The sequence below is a fragment of the Biomphalaria glabrata genome, chromosome 7 (assembly GCF_947242115.1).
Source record: "Biomphalaria glabrata chromosome 7, xgBioGlab47.1, whole genome shotgun sequence".
In the NCBI taxonomy this organism is placed as follows: domain Eukaryota; kingdom Metazoa; phylum Mollusca; class Gastropoda; family Planorbidae; genus Biomphalaria; species Biomphalaria glabrata.
The window spans coordinates 14357915-14378716 of NC_074717.1; the positions used below are offsets into that span (position 1 = coordinate 14357915).

General features: G+C 33.6%; 2 protein-coding genes across 2 annotated transcripts; one reads left to right on the forward strand and one right to left on the reverse strand.

Moving 5' to 3' along the window:
• Positions 1-759: 759 nt before the first annotated feature.
• Positions 760-5975, reverse strand: LOC106077343 (bolA-like protein 3). Its single transcript, XM_013238111.2, has 4 exons — positions 5831-5975; positions 3290-3476; positions 1976-2064; positions 760-1525 (listed from the first exon to the last, which is right to left on the reverse strand). Exons 1-4 carry the CDS (start codon positions 5861-5863, stop codon positions 1460-1462), a joined length of 375 nt encoding a protein of 124 aa, XP_013093565.1. The 5' UTR covers positions 5864-5975; the 3' UTR covers positions 760-1459.
• A 238-nt stretch (positions 5976-6213) lies between these two features.
• On the forward strand, positions 6214-19570 carry LOC106053809 (2,4-dienoyl-CoA reductase [(3E)-enoyl-CoA-producing], mitochondrial-like). The gene is made up of 7 exons (XM_056035842.1): positions 6214-6348; positions 10951-11165; positions 12397-12454; positions 14015-14249; positions 15473-15645; positions 16136-16282; positions 17642-19570. The coding sequence occupies exons 1-7, from the start codon at positions 6262-6264 to the stop codon at positions 17762-17764; spliced, it is 1038 nt and encodes a 345-aa protein (XP_055891817.1). The 5' UTR covers positions 6214-6261; the 3' UTR covers positions 17765-19570.
• The last annotated feature ends 1232 nt before the right edge of the window (positions 19571-20802 follow it).

Sequence of the window (20802 nt, forward strand, 5' to 3'; positions counted from 1 at the left end):
TTTCTTGTGGAACATGATAATAAACCACCATATTTGCTTTGTAAAGAAATGGTGGCTATTTAAAAAACAACACAAATAACGGCATCATGAAACAAATAAGACGGCATTCTTGATTTGAGTCACGAATAAAAGATTCTTTAACTATGCCTAAAGATTGGAGGATTGATGGGAATATTTACTAAAAAGCGATAAGAAAAGTCGGGGTAGGCCTAAACCTAGATACAATGTTGCTCACATATTAAGTAGAGAAATTAAACCACTTTCCCACGTGTCAAAAAAGATAAACTTTTATTGTCTCAATAATTAATGTAAGTCTTTAATCCAATAGTTTCAGGCCAATTTCAGTTCGTTTTTGAACCTTTTTGGTTATGTGTCCGAAATTAAGATGGCCCTCAGGTTGAATTAGGTTGGGCATCACTGCCTTAGTGTATTATATAACAGATAACATACTTTCTAAATATACTAGACAGTATGTACCATATTATTATAATATAGACTACATATTGTCTTCATATAAAACAGATAATAAACTATGGTATTACCTAATTATACTATATGACTTAAATGATTTCAGAATATTTATTTCATAACTTTTATCTTAACATTTTTTTAACAAAGTATTGATGAAGTTATCAAATACTTGAATTAATAATGTTTAGTTTGTATAGAAGGGCTAAAAATTTATTTCTTTAAATTAAATTAATGTTTCATATTTGGCAAATAAAGAACTCTTGACAAAGAAAACGGAAAAATTTAAAATATCATTAAGTACATATTTTATTAATCAATTTATGATTTTCTTAAAAAATGGTTTGCAGGCAAATCGATTGTTTGAAATGACTAACTAGATAACTTAAAGATGTTTCCTTCTGTATATTGTAGGACATAAATAGTCAACATGGTATTGAAATTTGTAAAATATTCAGTGAAAATGCTAAATAAGAAAGAAACATAATTAGGTATGTTGCAATAAATGTGACAAAGTTATGTCCCTTGCCAAAACAAATAGTAATAGTTTTATTATGTCAAACAAATACATAAAAAATCACAGAGTATTGAGAGAACAAAACATCAAACAAAATGTTACATATTGGTCTTTACAATCTGCTGTATTTCATCTTCCCAACATTAGCTAAGCAAGAGAAATAATACTAATATCTAATCCCATTATAGAAATCATCTCTATTAAAACTGTCACAGTTAACAGAACTTTAAATGTAAGAATGAATACTGAACTAATCGCTCAATCTGAACATATAATTTATTCTGTGTAGAAATAATTTTTAAATAATGAAATCCATTATAATAGAGAAATAAAAACCAAAGTTTTCAAACACAACATGAATAGTTTATGAATAGTTTAGGTAACACATCTGGGTTGTTCATAAAGAGTATCACACACACACATACACAGGGCTGAAACAACATATAGAACTAACAGAGCTCTAACATTTCATTTTTATTGGTCTGGTGCTTTAGTAGTCAACTGCAGTCCATGCATGGATTTAATCTCTTCAGCTAGAGCCTGGCAGAAAAAAAAAAAGAAATATAGACATTACAATTATTGACACAACAGACATTAAAAAATATTGATAAACTTTCAAAAAAAAAAAGAGGATGCTACTTGTATTACTAAGTATTTCAAAAAACTTATGGTAACATAAAAATCATTACAGTATAAAACAAGTATTCACAGCTCTCCATATTCACGTATTTTGCTTTTACATTTTTTTCCCCATAATTTTGAAAATTTACTAAATTCCTAAGGCCATTTTTTTTGCCACCAAATCAATCATTTTCACATTTACTGGTAAATAACTTTAAAATAATAATGACAATTTTTTAAAAAGTCTTTCGTGGCCCCGAACATGTATGTTTGTAAAAATAGTTTCTGATTTATGCCCTAAACAAATGACCATTAAGTCAATGTCAACAACACAAAGCAATCCCTCCAATAGAGCAGAACAAAGCCTACCTGATTGACCAATCTGTGTTGCTGAATTTTCGGTAAACCTTTAAAGTCTGGAGATTCTATTGCTATTTGATACATAGCACCACATCCACCTACATAAATAAAATAAAAATTGCATTCTTAAATAAACTGAAAATAAAAATTGACATGCCGAGGGTGATGGTTTGTAATAGTTGAAAACTAAAAAGCTTGTATTATTAATAAACTTGCAATGTTTTTTATTATGACTTTATAATAAACTCTTTCGAAATACATCCACATTTTCGAAACAGGACTTTTAAAAATAAGTTACATTCCTCATTTTTAAAGACGAAAACAAAGGGATAAGTTTATTTTGCACAAATAATAAAATGCTTTTGCTTTGCAGTCACCCTTGATACCAATGGCTCCATTATCTCGTAGACCATCAAGAAGGATTTTATCCAAGATTTTATTCAACAGACAAGGATAGGGTGCTCTTCGCCCCAAGTCCTGTCTGAAAGTTCAACAGTGGTCCCCATAACATCCTTCACTCAATGTAAGCCACTGAAGTCTGCATCAACCACTGGAAATTTGGCTATAGTCCTATTCTGTAACTGCCACAAGACTGTAAGGATGACCAATTTTGATAACAAACCTCTTGTGGAGCGCTGTGGCGGCCTCCTGGGACTGGGTTGCCATGTCACTGTTCCTTCCTCAGATAACAAAAAACAACAAACTCATCCAAGGTAACCCAACAGAGACTGGATTCACTTTCAGTCATTGCCCTATCCAGGTCCACAACTGGATGAATCCAGCAAGATGCCATTTACAGTCTACAGGAAATGGAAACCTATGCATGATATAAATGTCATCTGTTTCTATGACTGAGGGTTACTGAAAGTGTCCTGTGGCTAGCACAACAACCAAGGGCTTTACTTTCCCCAACTAATGTCAGGTACGCAATAGAGATGGGTGGGATCAGAGGCATCCTAAAATCCAGAAATTCAAAATCCAAGATTCAAACTCAGTTCAGAGGCTAAGTGCTCTACCACTAGACCACCAAGCTCCGAGTATCACCAGACAATGACAACCATGTCCTTTAAAGCTCTTAGGTCTATCAAGGAACCCAAACAAGACACTGTCTCCAAAACACAGCTACAGAAGAAAAGCTGTATGGAAAGCTGCAGAAACTACTGCACACTTCATCTCTGTTATTAGATTAGTCATCTGAACCCTCAAACATAATAATGTGAACATAGAAGAAGAAGCATCTATTATAACATAATAATGTGAACATAGAAGAAGAAGCATCTATTATATTATTTCCTGATATATATGTAAACAAATAATAATCACCAGAGACATCAGAGACTTGTATCTCTGTGGCACTTGGAAAAGCTTTTTGTAGTTTACACTTGATGGCACTTTCACCAGGTGTTAAGCTGGATGACTCTGTTGTTGAACTTTCTTGACCTGAGCTCAATCCTCTGAACTGCTGGAATAGTGAAGGAGCATGCCTATTGATGTCTGTGATGCATCTAAACTATAGAAGTTAATAATAAAATCATTAATATGGATTCAACATAAAAAATATAAAAAGATCAATAAGATAACATAATGAATATAATAATACATTTGTGTTATTTGAAGATTTTCTTGGCTTCCTTCAGTCATAGAAGAGCTATAGGCTCATCTCGTAGAGCAATTTTTCATATGACTTTAAAGCCCTATTCTGGAGAGAGATTTCCGTCCATATGTCATGTGGGTAAAGGTGCCATTAGTTTTTTTGATAAAAGAAACAGACACTTTTCACTTAACATGCTTTTCTTTTAGAGCTTATACACCAAAAGGAAGCTGCAGTGTCTTCTCCAACTAAACGAGATAAAAGCCAGGGCATTATTTATGGTTGGGATGATGTAGCCAACACAGCAGTTCCCCCTTTCCAAGCAGCTGATGTGTCCAAAGGAACAGCAAATTCCATTTGGAATCGGTAGCATCGTAAGTTCTGTCAGGTTGTAGCTGCCTATGGGTCAACAGCTCCTGATTTTTCCTCATGGTTCTCTTCCTAAGTCTTTCTCATGTTTGAGTACAGATGCAAGGCAGCAGAGGTTTGGATTCAGAGTTTTCCTTCTCTTAGGTGGGTAGCCAACCAAGGCTAATGGTCGTGTGGTATGCGCACTGGACTGTCATTTGGTTGTCTTGATAGTCCCGGGTTCATACCCTGCCCGCTGCCATCCCCGTCATGCTGCGGGAGGCTTGGACTAGGAAGTAGATTGTCTTCAACTCTGAAGGAACATCCAAAACATTTTACGTTATAATGAGCACCTCCTGCCCAGAGTTTTCTAGTTTATGCACCAGTTGCTTGAATTCACCCCTTTTCCTGTCAGTGGTAACAGCTCCATCTGGCTCAAAAGTTGGACTGCTTTCAGAAGCATGCCAAATTTGAGGAACTTGCAGTTGCTTCTGTCACCTTTGATTTTATAAAGGTGATGATCTTCACATTCTGTAGAACCTGTGGCACAGCACCTTCTAGACAACATTAGCAGAGCTGTTCGTGTAGAGGTTGGATTAATGTAGTTTTGTACTGAAGATCTGGTGGGATGCCATCGCAACCAGGGGCTTTACCAGCAGCCATCTTGTCTATGGCTTTGTTGAATTCTACTAAGGTCGGTACTTCATCTAGCTGTCATTGTGGTTAGTTCAATGATAGCTTCAATGACTGAGGCAGAGCTTGAGCTTGTTCTTGCACAGAGTTCAGTGTAGTGTTTGACCCATCTGTGCATTTATTTGCTCTTGTCTGAGATGATTTCTACAGAGATTAATTTAAGAGGTGTCGACTTGTTTTAGGAAAGTCTGAGATACTTTTTGATTCTGTTATACATCCCTCTAATGTTACCTGTTTGGGCTGCAAGTTGAATACTCTGACTGAGCATTCATTTCAAAGTTCCATGCTGTCTCTTTAGCTTCTTTTAGAGTAAGTTCACTGTGCTGATTGGACTACAGCTTGCCTGTAATGTGTGCATTCCTCTTTGTTCTGATAGTATTTAATAACTAATTTTGAGTCATACCAATTATTCAGCTTTGTCCAGGAAAGTCTTTTGAATGATGGTGTCCCCATTTTTCTGCAACTGTGTTTCCAGTAGCATTTTTGTAGTTGTGCTCAAAAGGTCTTGCAAACTGCATCTGGAGATCAGGGTAGCACATTAGCTAAATCAGACTGAGGTGCTACATTATGTTTGGTATGGTGGATTTTATTAGGCAATGGATTGATCTTACAATATACCAAGGAGTGATCTTTGTCACAGTCTGCACTGTTATAGGACCTGGGAAGCTTAACAAATTTTAGGTACTTGAGCCTTACCATGATTAGATCTAGCTGGTGCCAGTGTTTCGAACGAGAATGATGCCATGATACTCTGTGCAGCGGTTTAGTCTTGAAATTGGTATCAGTGAAACATTGGGAATGTAGTGAGCAGAGACTCTGATTAATATTTATCAATTTTCTTTTTTTTTTCTGACACCAAAATCATTCATATTACAGCTGTCCCATATAATATATATAAAAAATATAGATCTCTTCTAGATTAAATTAAAGTTAAGTCTGTCCTGAATTATTATAGGGATGTTACAATATAGTTTATTTATATAGAATATAGGTCCAGATTAAGTACTTAAAGTTAATGAGTAAGTTAAAGTTTAAGTAGTAGATCTAGATTTAGATGATCGTGATTATGATTATGATGATAGATCTAGTACTTAGACTTTAACTTACTAGATCTAGATCTTGGTCTTAGTAGTTAGATCTAGATTCTAGCTAGTCAGTAGATTTGAGTAGATCTAAGACTAGTAAGAGTAAGTAAGACTAAGACTGACTAAGAGTACTAAGACTAAATTTACCTGTGTTCTGAGCATTAAGAAAAGTCTTTGCATGTCTGTAGTGTATAATTAGGAAATTTACAAAAAACAAAACAATAATTTAGGTAAAGGTCACTTATAATAAAAACAAAAAACTTTCAACTCGACACTACACAGGAGCTTAGATTGAGACTTTCAGAAAGTTTAAAGATAATGAAAGTAGAAATGAAAGACTTCCAGTATGAGGGTTATGACCCTTGGGATCCCTATATTTTAAAAACAAATTTAAGATTATTCTACTTATTTAAAAAAAACAACATTATCTATAATATAATTAATATTAACAATTTTTATTTAAATATAAAGATGAATAAACTAATTTTGTTATAAATTTATAATAGATAAAGGTAAATAAAATTTAACTAAACTCCTCACTAACTTATGAGTAATGACTGTTCACTTGATAAACAAACATGGCTCTCCATCGGTGTGTTCGATCAGCTGCTACCAGGTTATTTCAACAATATCATAATCGTGTATTCAACGATAAAGAACTTTTGGTAAAAAGTCTAAGAGATTAGCATATCTTAGAATTATGTGAAATAGTTTAATGTATACTTTTTAACTTGTTTATGATATCTAGTTCACTCCAATCTTTCTAAGGTCTTAGACGACTTATTTTTAAAGTTGAACTTTGCACTGTGAGTCAACTAAGTCGGTCCAAGTCCAACTCCAAGTCGGACCAAGTGAGTGCCTGAGTGTTGGCCGATCCGATAAAATAATCATAATGATGATAATTATCATCATAATCTAAATTAAATAATTGTGGAATTTTGAGAGCTTAAAAGAAGCTTATATTATAATATAAATGATATATTTAGTACAGCACACAATAAAATATGAAAATAGACATTCATTGATCATTAACTATGTCACTATGATTGAATTGACTTGAGTGTCTTGAGTACTGAGATCTCCTAACTACTAGAGACAAGAGTCTATATTAGTGTTTCTCAAACTTTTTTGTCTGCCGGCACAGTAAAAAACCACACCACGAAGAGCAACTGTTGTTTTATAATAACATGATAAATTATTTGACTTGTTTTTAAGTATTACATTCGATGTGGAAGGCGTGCCTGCTTTTGAGAGGAAATGCGATCTAATCGAGGCTCCTAAGTCGATAGACAAACTTGCATTTCATCGTCTATTGTAAGAAGTCTCTCTCTTTTCTTAGACTTCATTTCAGTTAGTACTGAAAATCCAAATTCACAAAACCATGAAGATATAAGCTTATTGCAGGATATAACTTGTTGATTTGATCGCAGATTTGATCTTGTAGATCTGACGATAAGTCTTCAATTCTGCGCGAGATAGTATCATTTTACAAAGGAACTTTAATAACTTTTTCAGCGGCATCGGGTCCTAGAATAGTTTCAACAACTATTGCTAAAGCTGGTGCAATGACTGATTCAGTCTCTGTGTGCGCGTTCTTGCGCTTTGCTAATAACTGAGCAACCTTATAACTTGCAATCAATCCCTTTTCTGGCAGCTTTAGATAGTTCGTAAGTTTCTTGGCTTGTTTATTTTGTTGAGCCCTGATGTTTTTTTTTTAAGTATTCCTTCGGTAGCGCTTTTACAGCTGGATGTTTTGTTTCCAAGTGTCTCTTCAATTTGCTTGGAACAAGCGCCTCATTCGATAGAGTTGCATTGCAGATCAGACAGAATGGCAATGGAGCATCTTCAGGTCCAGAAGATATGAAACCATATCCGATGTAATCTTCTTTGTACCTTCGTTTGGTTCCTTGCTTTTCATTTAATGCTTTCGTAGTTTCATTCTTGCTAACATATTTCTCCATGGATAACAATGAATAACGCTTAGTGGTAACTTGTTCTTATAAGCATACACCTAAAAAATTTAAATGAAACGCATCGATTATTATTATCCTTACCAATTCAAAAATTGCAAATTGCTGTGCGTCTGCTTAGGCGGCCTACATTTTTGTCATTGTAATAATATAAGTATATTGGAAAATTTCATAACCTGAATGGTTAACACCCCTTTCCGCCAAAATGGAGCGATACGATTTTGCAGGGCAGAGAAAATGGGAGAGTGCGGACTACTATTACTGGACGTTACAAGTGGTGATGTTGCAACGTAAAATAAACATTTAATATTAGGCTGACCTGTGTAACGCTTCACGTGTGGCGTTCTGAAAACTCCCGCGACACATCTGCAAATATTTGGCGGCACACTAGTGTGCCACGGCACACAGTTTGAGAAACACTGGTCTATATTAATAATATTATAATTATAGTATAAATAACGAAGAAGTATATTAACTATATATTAATTATATAGTAATATACTATTAGTATTATTAGTATTATCTAGCTAGATCTATATCTAACATTCTAGCTACTCCTATTCTAAATCTAGCCTAGATTTGACAGATTTGTAGATCTATAATCTGTTAGAACTAGTTTCTTTATGTGTTTGTGCCATATATATACTATAAATATATTAATAAGCCTAGGCTTGTCTTTGAGTCCGAAGATTAGTGATGAATGCAGTATTTCCCATGGCTGTGCAGCCCCAGGGCAAGCATTTAACCATTGTCTGCAGGTGGTTGATTTAGATTTTCTTTTCACTGTATGGGAGACAAACGTATGCCAAATGCAGTTTTTTTTTTAGTGAACTAAAAGGTGGTCGACATAACAGAGGTGCCCCATGGAAACACTTTAACCTTCTTAAGATGGCGTGGCCGATCTATCGGTCCTAGGCTATTTGGCGAAAAAGACGAAGCAGCCGATCTATTGGCCGCGATGTTTCCAACCACAGGATTGGCTAGCCAGTTTTGTATCAGCAAATCAGATTAGTTCTTACTATTTTTACACATTAGTAGACTGTAATTCCTTTGCTGTTTTTATGCGATAATGTGTTTGTATTGATTTTTTGAAGTTAGCTAGTGACAGGTGAAAATTTTAACGTCAGTCAGTGATATTGATGAAATATAATAATAATAAAAATCAGTGCATTATTGAGGTTCAGAAAGCTTTAGATCTAAGTGTACACTAGTACTAAATCTAGATCTAGTATGTGTTGACAATGTCTTTTCGTGGTAACAGGGTTTAGAGGTAAGAGTGAGGAGCTGGATAGAGAAAACCCATTTGTGTACCAAGGGATTAGCAACCCTTAGAATGTTTGATGCTCTTTTTTTTTACTATCAATTTAGTTTAAATGTTTGTCAGGGAGATTAATAAATATAATGGCAAATTTCTGACAAAAAAAAACAACTCAAAAAAAGATCCCTGGGTCAAAAATAGGTAGCTGTCACTGTGGTAAAGATGGTGTCTGTTTCCATGGTACCTGGGTGGGTTGGGAGAAAAGAAGTAAAATAATGTGACAGAAGTGTCTGAAGGGTCTCCATGTGCCTCGTTTCCCTAAACACAAGTATTAAGGCTTATTCAGTCCTAAAACTTCTTAAAAAACTCTTACCTTTTTAGTTCTGTTCTGTTTTGGAAAAACATTTTTGAAAATTTATGTGCATAAATTATGCAAATTAGCTTGGCTTATTTTAATAAATTTTATGTTAATATTTCAAATAAATTCCATAAGATTGTATTAGTTCATTCATTTCTCTTCAATAATATATATAGATTTGTGTATTTAAAGTAATTAGTTTATTTATTAGGAATTTTTTTGTATGAGAAGTGCTTAGTCTGGAAATAGTGCTCCGTGTTTTTGGCACAAGACATGCTAAAATGCTCATTTTTAAGAGGCGCCAACTTGCCTTAGCTGACATAGAAGAGAGCACCTGGTTGCATGTGGCTTCAGAACAAGACAGCTGGAGGTAACTCACAAAGGTCATGGGATACACATTTGAGACAAAAGAAAATCCACTGCCGAGTACAGACGCAGATGGTGAAAAGAAAATATATGAGTTGGATTTATAACCTGTAACTGTTGTCTTCTGTGTTGTTTTAGCCGCTTTGCAGCAGCACCAGAGTTTCTGGGGCGCATTCCTGGGCCTTAGATAAAAGGGTCATGGGTAGCCAATGCGTCATGGTCCCTCTTTCGACCTTGCTTATGAGATCCAAAGGAACGTTTCGCATTACATTTGGCACCAGCATAGTAGCAGAAGCTGCTGGAGGAATGTCATAGTTGCTATTCCCAGCACCTAAGGGGCTTCACTCCTGAATTTTCCTCGAGGTTGTCTCCTGAAGCCTCAGTACCTAAAGGCAGCAGGGGTTTGAAGTCATAGTACCCCTCTCCTTACTTACTAGGCTGACGAGCTTCATCTGCACAAAGCTTTCGGTTTTGTGGCGCCAGGTATCGGCCTTCACCCCTTCACCTGTTAGTAAGAGCAGTTTGGCTGGGCTTAATATCTAAACCACATGAGCAGGCCAGGTGCTGGACTTAGTTGTCAGAGGCTGTTTGAGACGCATGCCAGTAGGAGTATTTTATACACAATGGGAGCTTATCCCCATTGACACCCCTGACCATGGCAACCTTTGAGACCATATATAGTATAAAGAGTCTAGTATATATAATAATATAAATTATATGTATTATAGTAGCCTATAGTAGGCATAGGAAATAGATCTAGATTTAGGATTTAGATCTATATTATACTTAGACTATATCTATATAGTTTATATATCTAAACTTATAGCCTAAAGTGTAAAGAGTTTACAATTTTTCAATTAAACTAAATTACTAAACAGACTTGGTCATTGCTTTTTTAAGTGATTTCAATAGATCTAGTTAGTGTTGATTATAAAAACTCCTGGTATTAAATTTAGTTCAAGATTTGTCAAATGCCCATTCTTCAACCCTGGTAGTTACTAAGTTGCTGAGTGTTATTATTTGTTTTACATCTTTTTGCCATTCCTTCAGATAAAAGGAATATATTACATCCTAGCTCAAACATCCTACAGGATGGTAGGGGTTAAAGGCTGATATGATTCCAACTCAGAATCATTGGGATGTCAGTCTAAAGTGCATACCACAAAACCAGGTAGCCAACCAAAAATTGTGTGTGTACCAATATATACATTTATATTTAAACTAAATTTGACACTTCTTTAAATATTATTTGAGCTATTTATATTATTAGCTTAAGATATATATGAAATGTGTTAGCTGAATGTTTGTACTACAGGTAGATACAGGCAAAACTCAAAATCAACATTTCAGCACATCAGTATCATGTTTGGTAGAACATTCCAAATATTTCCCGGCCAAGACTTCACTTATGTTACCCCCTGGCACATTCAAAGACAAACTGGCATTTATAACTGGTGGAGCAACAGGTTTAGGAAAAGGGCTTGCTCTGAATCTGTCTCAACTAGGTGCCAAAGTAATAATTGCAAGCAGGTAAATAAAGATCATTTGTTTATAAATTTGTGTCTATTAAACTAATATTAGACTATGTCCTATCTTGTTTTAAAGTAATGAATGACACTTAACTCTTTCTCTCCTAAAACCATACCATCGTTGATTTGACCCCATTCTTTCAGCCTGATCAATACTGTAAAGATAATTTTTTATTATTAAATGTAAAAAAAAACAAAGAAATGATAATCGATTTTCGTTGGGAAAAGAAGGAAAATGATATTGTTTCTGTAGCTGGAGAGACTATTGAAACAGTGCAAACCTTTAAATACCTTGGTACTATCCAACACAATAAACTAAATTTTACTGCAAATACTGATTATATCAGCAAAAAAGGGCAGCAAAGATTACGATTACTAAGAAAACTGTCCTCGTTTAATGTTAGCGAAAAGGCCTTGGCTATGTTTTATCATGCTCACATCTGCAATATTCTAAGTTTCAATATCACTGCCTGGTATGGCAATCTGAGCATTAAAAATAAAAATAAACTTCACAGAATCTTAAATGCTGCTGGTAAAGTCATTGGAAAAAAACAAACCCAATTTGGGCAGTTGTTTGAGTCAAACATCTATAAAAAAGCTAACAAGATCCTCGAAATAAAGAATCACCCTTTGTGTCAGGATTTTGTGATTTTACCATCACAAAAGAGATACAAGACACAGATAGCAAAGACAAACAGACATAAAAACTCTTTTTTTTTCTTGGCAATCGATTCATTACATAAGAGCAATCTGATATAAACTTTGTCACATGTAAATTATGAGTGAATCTGGTGTGAATGTACACTTTGGTTTCTTATAGTTATAATGTTTTTTGTTTGGTGTAATGCACAAATTGTAAGACAAATTTCCATACGGACAATAAAGATTATTATTATTGTTATTATTATTATTGTTGATGTTTAAATAGTCAGATGTTTTTTTTCTTTCCTCCCAACATGTTTTAATTGCTTATAATTTAATCTTGAATAGTTTCCCTTTAGAAAACATAAAGATTTGTTTCATTTTCAATGTGTTTTTACCAAAAACAATTTTTTTAAAGAGTGGGTGCTAAAAAAAAAAAAGGCTCTATATGATGCTATTAATTTTTTGCATACTTGTGACATGAGATGGCCTCATGACAATTAATTTAAATGAACAATTCTGTCTGAACATGGAAAATAATTATGGAGAGAAAGAGTTAATATTCCAAACATTTTTTTTTATGTTTTCAGAAGCCAAGAGCAGCTTGAAAAAACTTCCGAAGAAATCTCACAATCATCTGGAAATGAAGTAATCAGTTATCAACATTTATATATTAAATTAAGTAATGTCAATCTTCATTATATAAAAATAATTAAAAAAAAACAAAAAATATATATATATATATATATATATATGAAAAAAAGCTGGTAGAATGGATTATGTTAAGTGAGCCAAAATTGTACAATTCAAAAACAATCTTTGTAGTTAAGTTTGCTATTGAGACTAGAAAGCTTCTAGATCTAGTCAAATACAAAGTGTTAGTAATACCTGCTGCCACTCACTTTCCTTTATATAAAGGCATGATTGGGATTTGCTTATTCAAGTTCATTATTTCTCACAAATATTTTGTGTTGATAAGTATAGTGCAATGTTAACAGCAAATCTATGTGCGTATAGTATGGAAAAAATATATTTTACAATCATAAATCAGGAAATCACATTCGTATCTTGAACAGCTATTGGGTATTGGAACCCATGATGGCATTCAAGTTAAAGAGACATTTTGAGTTCAATGAAGTCAAACAGGGTTTTGTCCTGATCCCATACTATTGAATCTTGTGTAATATCTTATGCTTTCCACTATTCTGAGGTCATGCATTAAGGGAAAATGAAGTTGCTGGAGTAAATATAATGTTCTGAACTCATGTCAGCTTCTTCTACTCCAGGTGGATCAAAGGTTTAATCATCAAGAATGTGGAAATTGTTTTACTGTTGACTTTGCTCTAGATCAAACTTTGTTGTCACCCTAAACATAGGAAAAAAAGACAGGTTATTAAGTCATTTGTCTGTCAGCTCACAGAAGATAAATGCTATGGATTGCGATCCTTCCCCTATTGGAAATACCAGTCAAGAAATAGATCTGCCTGCAAGTTGTCAAGGCTAGTGCATTTTAGGACAACTTCACAGTATTGTATGGAAGAGTATGTGGCAGCAATTTATTAGTTTATAAAAGATGAGGTGTGGACAGTAGAGACTTGCTTGGGAGCCTAACCACGTCATCTTGAACTGTTGCAGGAAAATTGTAATCATCAAATGGTAATAAAATGAACTGTCAGACACAGAAGTACTACAGAGTGTTTTTCTATAATGTGTTTATCATCCTTATGTCATCTTAATGAATAGGCCACACATAAGATTCTTGCAAAGAGAGTTTTCTTCAGCCATCTAAGCAAAGGGACAAGAGTGCAAGGTGGCCAAAGAAAATAATTCTAAATCATATTAAAATCAAACATTTTCTCTGAACACATCTTGTTTAGCACTTTAAGAATTGGTCTTAGACTAACTAACCAAATGAAGCAGTGGTAGAACAGAAACATTGAAACAGAAACAAACATCTGTCACCGCTACATTCATTCCAAGTTGTAGCTGGATATTCTCTGCTCAAATAGGCTTCAACAGCTGCTTGCAAAAACACAGAAATGTCATCCTCATTGATAAGGATAGAAGACCAACAAGGTGAACTGAATGAATTAGAGGGAAGTTTCCTCCAAATCTCAACTCCTCAAAACCCTCTAGCATGCTTTCAATACATCTTGTTTCAAGTTTATGGAAACCACAAAAATTAAAATCATAAGACTTTTTTTTCAGGTTGCTTATTTCCGGCTAGATGTTAGAGACCCAGCAGCCATTAAATCTGTGTTTGATAGCATAGAATCTAAGTATGGTCTCCCTGATATGATTGTTAACAATGCAGCTGGTAACTTCATTACTCCATCAGAGCGTCTATCACCAAATGCCTTCACCACAGTGATCAATATTGTATTGAATGGAACAGCCTACATTACATTAGATATAGGCAAACGACTTATCAAGGCTAAGAAAGGTGATTGATATGTTTTTTTAAAGATATTATGTAGATTAAAGAAGATTTATGTGTTTCAAACGGGAAATAAAAAAAATGACCAGCAAATAGTTTAATTAGTCTGATAATGTTTCAAAGCCTACAATAGATAACAAATTCAATATCCTATCAATGAGTTGAATGTTGACACCAAGCATATTGCAACACAACTTCCAGTTAGAGATTAAAATTTGAACCCATCAATTTTAAACAAAACTAATGTGTCTTAAATAGAAAGGAAAGACATGAGCTTTACTTTTTGTTTTTACATACTTTTATGACATCACCTTTGCAAGGCACCTTTACCTCTGCTAGACTCAATGGTCCATCAGAGAAGTTTGACAATTTAATATAAATTGGTTTAAACTAAAACGTCTATGTTTCAATGTTATAGCATTTCTTTGAAGAGGAAAAGAAGTTACTTTCAGGAAAAAAACAAGTCTGAAGACCCTGATGTTATAAACAGTAGCACACCTCTAACTCTTAACCTGCTTAAAAGTTATTGCTGTTAATTAGCAATACTAGAAAAAATATACCAATTCCTAAATGAAACATTAACAATTATTTCTTTATAGTAAGCTATAGAAAATTAGTGGCCAAGGCAGCTGAGTGGTAAAGCACTTGGTTTCCAAACTGAGAGGTCACAGATTCGAATCTTGATAAATACTGGGATTTTGAATTTTGGGTTTTTTACTGTGCCCTTGAGTCCACCCTACTCTGATGGGTACCTAACATTAGTTGGGGAAAGTATCGACAGTTGGTCATTAGCTGGTAACGTGACACCCTTGTTAAACCGTCTGCTATAGAAACAGATGAGCTTTACATCATCTGCCTTATAGATTGCAAAGTCTGAAAGGTATACTTCTCTTTACTTTTATAGAAAATGTAGGTCCAGAAATTATAAATAGTACCATCTCTCTCATTCATATCAGGCATAAAAGTTATTGTATAAAATTAGCATTACTAGCAATACTAGAAAAAATATGCAAGTGCTTAAATGAGGCAACAATCAAATAAATAAATTTCTTTATAACTATTTCAATATTTATTGTGACCTGAAGGACAAGCCAGTTCACTTATAAAGTATCACTTTAAATGAATACAAAAAAATCAATGGTAGATGTTTAATCTTTTTATTTAGAAAAGAGCTAACGGTACTAGATTTGTTAGTAATTTTGTTTTAACAAATAGGCATTTCGTTCTAGGTGCAGTTTTCCTTGCTGTCTCTGCAGACTTTGCAGACAGTGGTTCTGGGTTTGTTGTTCACAGTGCCTGTGCTAAGGCTGGTGTGGAAGCACTGACCAAGTCATTGTCAGTAGAATGGGCCCGATATGGTATGCGGTTCAATGTGATCTCTCCAGGACCCATTGAAACCAAGGTCAAGTATACATCTAAATTTGTAAAACTAAGATTAAAGAGAAATTAGATGATGCTCTGTTACAAAAATATTATTTTTGGTGTCATAGTAGATAATTATTGAGAACATACTCAACACTAATACATTGTACCGTATAGTTCTGTTTGAGACATTTATTTTCTTGACCAAGTCAGGAATTAAGTTATAGCCAGCTGGACATTGGACTAGTAACCCAGCTTTTCTCTTTTTAAAGAAACCACTTTAGCAGTACCAACAGATAATTACAATAGCCTATGACAAGTATTTTTTTAGCATGGCATTTATAGAATGCTTAGCAGGATAGAGTAGAAAAACTAGCATTACCAGAAGTGTTTGGAAGTGAAAGAGTCAAGACAACATAAACACAATTCATGTGTAAAAATAAATATCACAACTACATTATATTAGCCAATAACGACATATTTAGATGCATATGTAAACTGAAATTCATATATATTTTTTTTTATTACAGGGTGCTTTTAGTAGACTTGATCCCACTGGTCAGTTCACAGACAGAATGATCCAAAAGATTCCAGTTGGCAGACTTGGTGAAGTTGGAGAATTTTCTAACCTGGCATGTTATTTATTGAGTGATTACTCATCTTGGATAAATGGCCAGGTATTTCTCTTAAGATGAACATACTAAATCTAAAGACCTTTGTGAAATCTTCAATCTTATTGTTTTCTAACACATTGGTGGAAAGTTCTTTGAACATAAAAAAGGACATAGAAATGTATTCATGTAGAATGCTTTATCAGAATTATGAAGGCATTACTGGTTTTAAAAGCTAGACTAAAAGCTAAAGAAGAAAGGTCAATAACAATTGCAATGTCTAGTCAGTTAAAAAAAAATCTGCTAACAAGCATTAATCCAGCACTTCAAAAACAGTGAGGTGGGGCGCGATGTCCTCACAAAAACAGTGAGGTGGAGCGTGATGTCCTCACAAAAACAGTGAGGTGGGGGCAATGTCCTCACAAAAACTGAGGTGGGGGGTGATGTCCTCACAAAAAACAGTGAGGTGGGGCGTGATGTCCTCACAAAAAAAACAGTGAGGTGGGGCGCGATGTCCTCACAAAAACAGTGAGGTGGGGCGTGATGTCCTCACAAAAACAGTGAGGTGGGGCGTGATGTTCTCACAAAAAGGTGAGGGGGACTGGGGTGAAAAAAAAAAGTTTTATTTTCATTGTAGTTATCAAAACATGTCTGAACATTAGTAAAACTCTACCATTACCAATTAATCAAAAATTAAACAAAAGTAGACATCTTTTCATCTTCTAGTAAGACCTTGTAAAATGTAGACCTTTTCGCAAGAGTCATATGTAAGAATATCGACTAAAAACTTTTGAAGAAGACATTTTAAAATGTCTCAGCTAATGTGATTCTTCTGAACTATCTAGTCTCAGATTGTCTAATATCTTCCTACTATTGCAGCTCATTATAAAAACTTAAGTGTGAAAAAAAAAGTCAGCAACAGAGATGCATAAAGATGATCTTAAAAAATGAACACGTCCATCTCTGATCTCCGTGCACCATCTGTACCTTGAATGTCCCTCAGATATTATAATTTGCCAGTGCTGCCTCTTGATTATTTGACTTCATTTTGACCCATAATTTTTTTTTTACTTGGATGAATCTGAACGAAAACAAATCATTATTTACCTTTTTGGAGATTCTCTCTTCTTACTACCAGAAAATGGTGTTGTAGACGTGTTGGAGAAAGAATTTCTGTAGCTGATATTTTATCAGGGTTTTATGCAGCCTGCACACTAGCTACAATACTTTCCTATGCTGATGTCATTAGTTAAATTTGGTTTCATTCAGATATGTCTTTAAATCTGTAGTAAAAATATCTGGTCTGTCCATAGACTTAAAAGAACTTTCTATTGCATAACCCATGCTGTACCACTAGTTTTATCCTTTTTAGATTTAAAAAAGAATGTATTTCTAACTTTTAAATGAATCTTTATTCCTGTGCAGGTTATAAGACTGAATGGTGGTGAGTACCCTTGTAGTGCTGGTATGTTTAATGATTTGAAAGCACTGACTAATGAGCAATGGGACACTTTGGAAGCAATGATTAAATCTGTTAAAGGATCATAGTTGTACCTAAGCCTAAGATTAGTGGACAACATTATGTCCCCCAAATTGATTGAATGAATGAATTTAATCTAATTGATGATGACACACATGTTGTTGTTGAAATTGAGAAAATATAATGATGTATTTATGATCTTAATAAGATTTATTGGTGAAAACAATTGAAAAATGGATGAAGTTGTTACTAAGTTGTGTAACATTAACAATTACATTAGATCTTGATCTGGTAAAAAGTGATTTCATGTAACACTATGTCAAGTCTTCATCTGTTAAAAATGTATGTCATCTAACATAAGAAAGAGTCTTGATTTAATGAAAAGTTGCATAATTAAAATTTAATATAACATATATCTCAATTTCTTTTATATTTTGATATAAACTGTTATATGCCAACCAATATTTGCCTGTGATTTCTTATAATTGTGATTATGTTTAGATTGAATTCATTGTACATTTGTCATTTATTTTTTGTGTAGTATTTGATTGATGGAGTTATTATATAGTCATAAAAATTATTTTGTTTGCTTTTAAGAGTTGTAGTTTGTGAGATACTTTCTTAGATTTCCCCAAATCTACCTCATGTTTAAGAAACTCATACTAAAAATACATTTTGAAATTCTTTTGTTGTAAGCTTGATTCTATGACAGTTTGACATCTAACATTTTGTATATGTAGGTTGAATCATTTTTTTAAAAAAGGTCATTCAAATTCTTTAATGTTGACTTTATCAGTTGTTGCCTTTTTTTTAATTTTTTGACCAAAGAAATTAAGAAGATTTATACTGATTCTCTCCCCTGAATTAATCACTTTATAAATTAGTGTCCAGTGTCCCTACTATGATCAAAACCTGAAACTTTGATACTAGAAGCTAAATGTTAATGGTTTCTGGCAACTTTTTTCCACATCATTGATAAAAAACAATTGTGATTTAATGATCTTTTTGAGATGAAGAACTCATGTCACAATTGGTTCAGATTCAAAGAAACTGCACTTTAATTATATTGATACATGAACAATTTTGACTTTCCTTTTTGCATCTTATTTATTTTTTACTATCTTTGATTATTTTATTGAATATTTTATGGCACAAATATTATCAATAATGAAATGTATAGATATATTCTAAAAAGTATTTGTATAATGATACTTTGTTTTTATATATCCTCATATTTAAAAGTTGTGAGGTAACTCGTCTGGTGTCATAAGAGTTTTGAGAGCCTGGGTGTTGGTTATGGTCAGAATGTTGTTCCCTACAAAGCAGTTCTGTCCCTCTCCACACAGCTGATACAGTTTGAGGTCAGGCATGCTATTGAGTGGAATACTAACCCCACTTCTTTCCACCAATTTGAGAAAAAACTGATGTGAATGAAAGAAACTATTTCAAAGACTATTGCTGACAATAAATAAAGAACTATGACTGTGCACACCTTGTTCATCCATTGTCAAAGTTTCAGAAATATTTTTGTGTACACAAACTTGATCAGTTCTACAAGGTAGAGACTTGCCTATATAAAGTACAATGTAGAGACTTGCCTATATAAAGTACAAGGCAGAGACTTGCCTATATAAAGTACAATGTAGAGACTTGCCTGTATAAAGTACAATGTACTTATTCCATTGAATAGTCTTCAGTTGGTGGCTTTAAATTGTGACCAATAGAAATAAAGACAACTTCTTATTGTCATAATTTTATTTTGTCTTTTGAATTCTTTTAAATACTGTATGCTTTATTTCCTTTTATTTTGACTACACAGTGTAAATATTGACCAGTCATAAACAAAAAATTCAAATACAATTTATATAGCTTAACATGTTGTCTTTTAGTTCTGCCTGCCTGTTACAAATGTGGTCTCTCCCATTTTCCATTCTTAGCTCAAGTTGAAACTTTGCACAATTATTTATCAATCAATAAAAAATTAATCATTTATTAATCATTGGTAATTAATTAGTTTTGTTTTACATAAAAAGTTGACATAAACCTCACAATATTAAGATATATTGGGCATGAATTTTGCAGTTATTTCTCTTACAAAAGACTTATTTTTATAAATTATATATTATACATTTTATTGTTTAACCACATGGTCACTCTTTTTCACAGATTAATATTGTTAGTTTGAAAAAAGGTCTAAAATATACTTGTTTTTTAGTAACTCTCAGTTTCAGAGTTTTGGTTACTAGTTTGTTTGATTCAAATTATAATAAACAATGCAGTTTGCATACAGTCAAAGCCTACATCTAAACAAAGAACTACGCTTCTTAAACACGCAACACACAGAGAAAAAAGTGAAAGAATAAATAGCGTTGATGTGGATTCAATGTTTGGTTTCAAGGTTACTGAATGAATCTATGTTTTATCAAACTTCTTATGACGCTGATATTTTGTTCACATTGAGATCCTGTCGTTGTTCTGGGGAAACTTTCATCCATTGTTCACAACTGCATGTAGGCTTTAGAATAAACAATATATTTTTAAAGTTGGATAATTGGAAGCTAATTAGGCTACTTTATGCCTAATATGCAATACACAGTATATAGTCTTTGATATCTAATGGTCTATAACAGTGGTCTACAACGGGGACGCTGGTAGCCAAAAGGGGACGGTAGTGGGCGTCAATGTGGGCCACAGAGATGAAAGAAGAAACTCGAGCTGAACTGAAATCAAACAAAAACAAAAAATTTGATGAAGAAAATGACAGCTTGATTCTAATTTGAGAACAGAAACAACGTTAGAAATTGAGTTTGGGAATCTCTTCTTTTTTTATGTTTAAATTCTTACTGTTACTGTAATCGGAGGGGTGGCGAAGTATTTGTTGTCTTAAGTTCTTGCGCGCGTAAATGTTTATCATTTGATAAACAAACTAGGTAATAGGCTTTTTAGCACATAGTTTATTTTATCTGCACATGTTAATATATTAATATGTAAATATTAATTTAAAAAAACGCTAAAGCTGACATTCAAATATAATTTATGTGGGAAGCGTGGTCGAGAGGCTAAGAGGGTTTGAACTTGGCTTGACTTGGCTACCTAAGTACGTAAG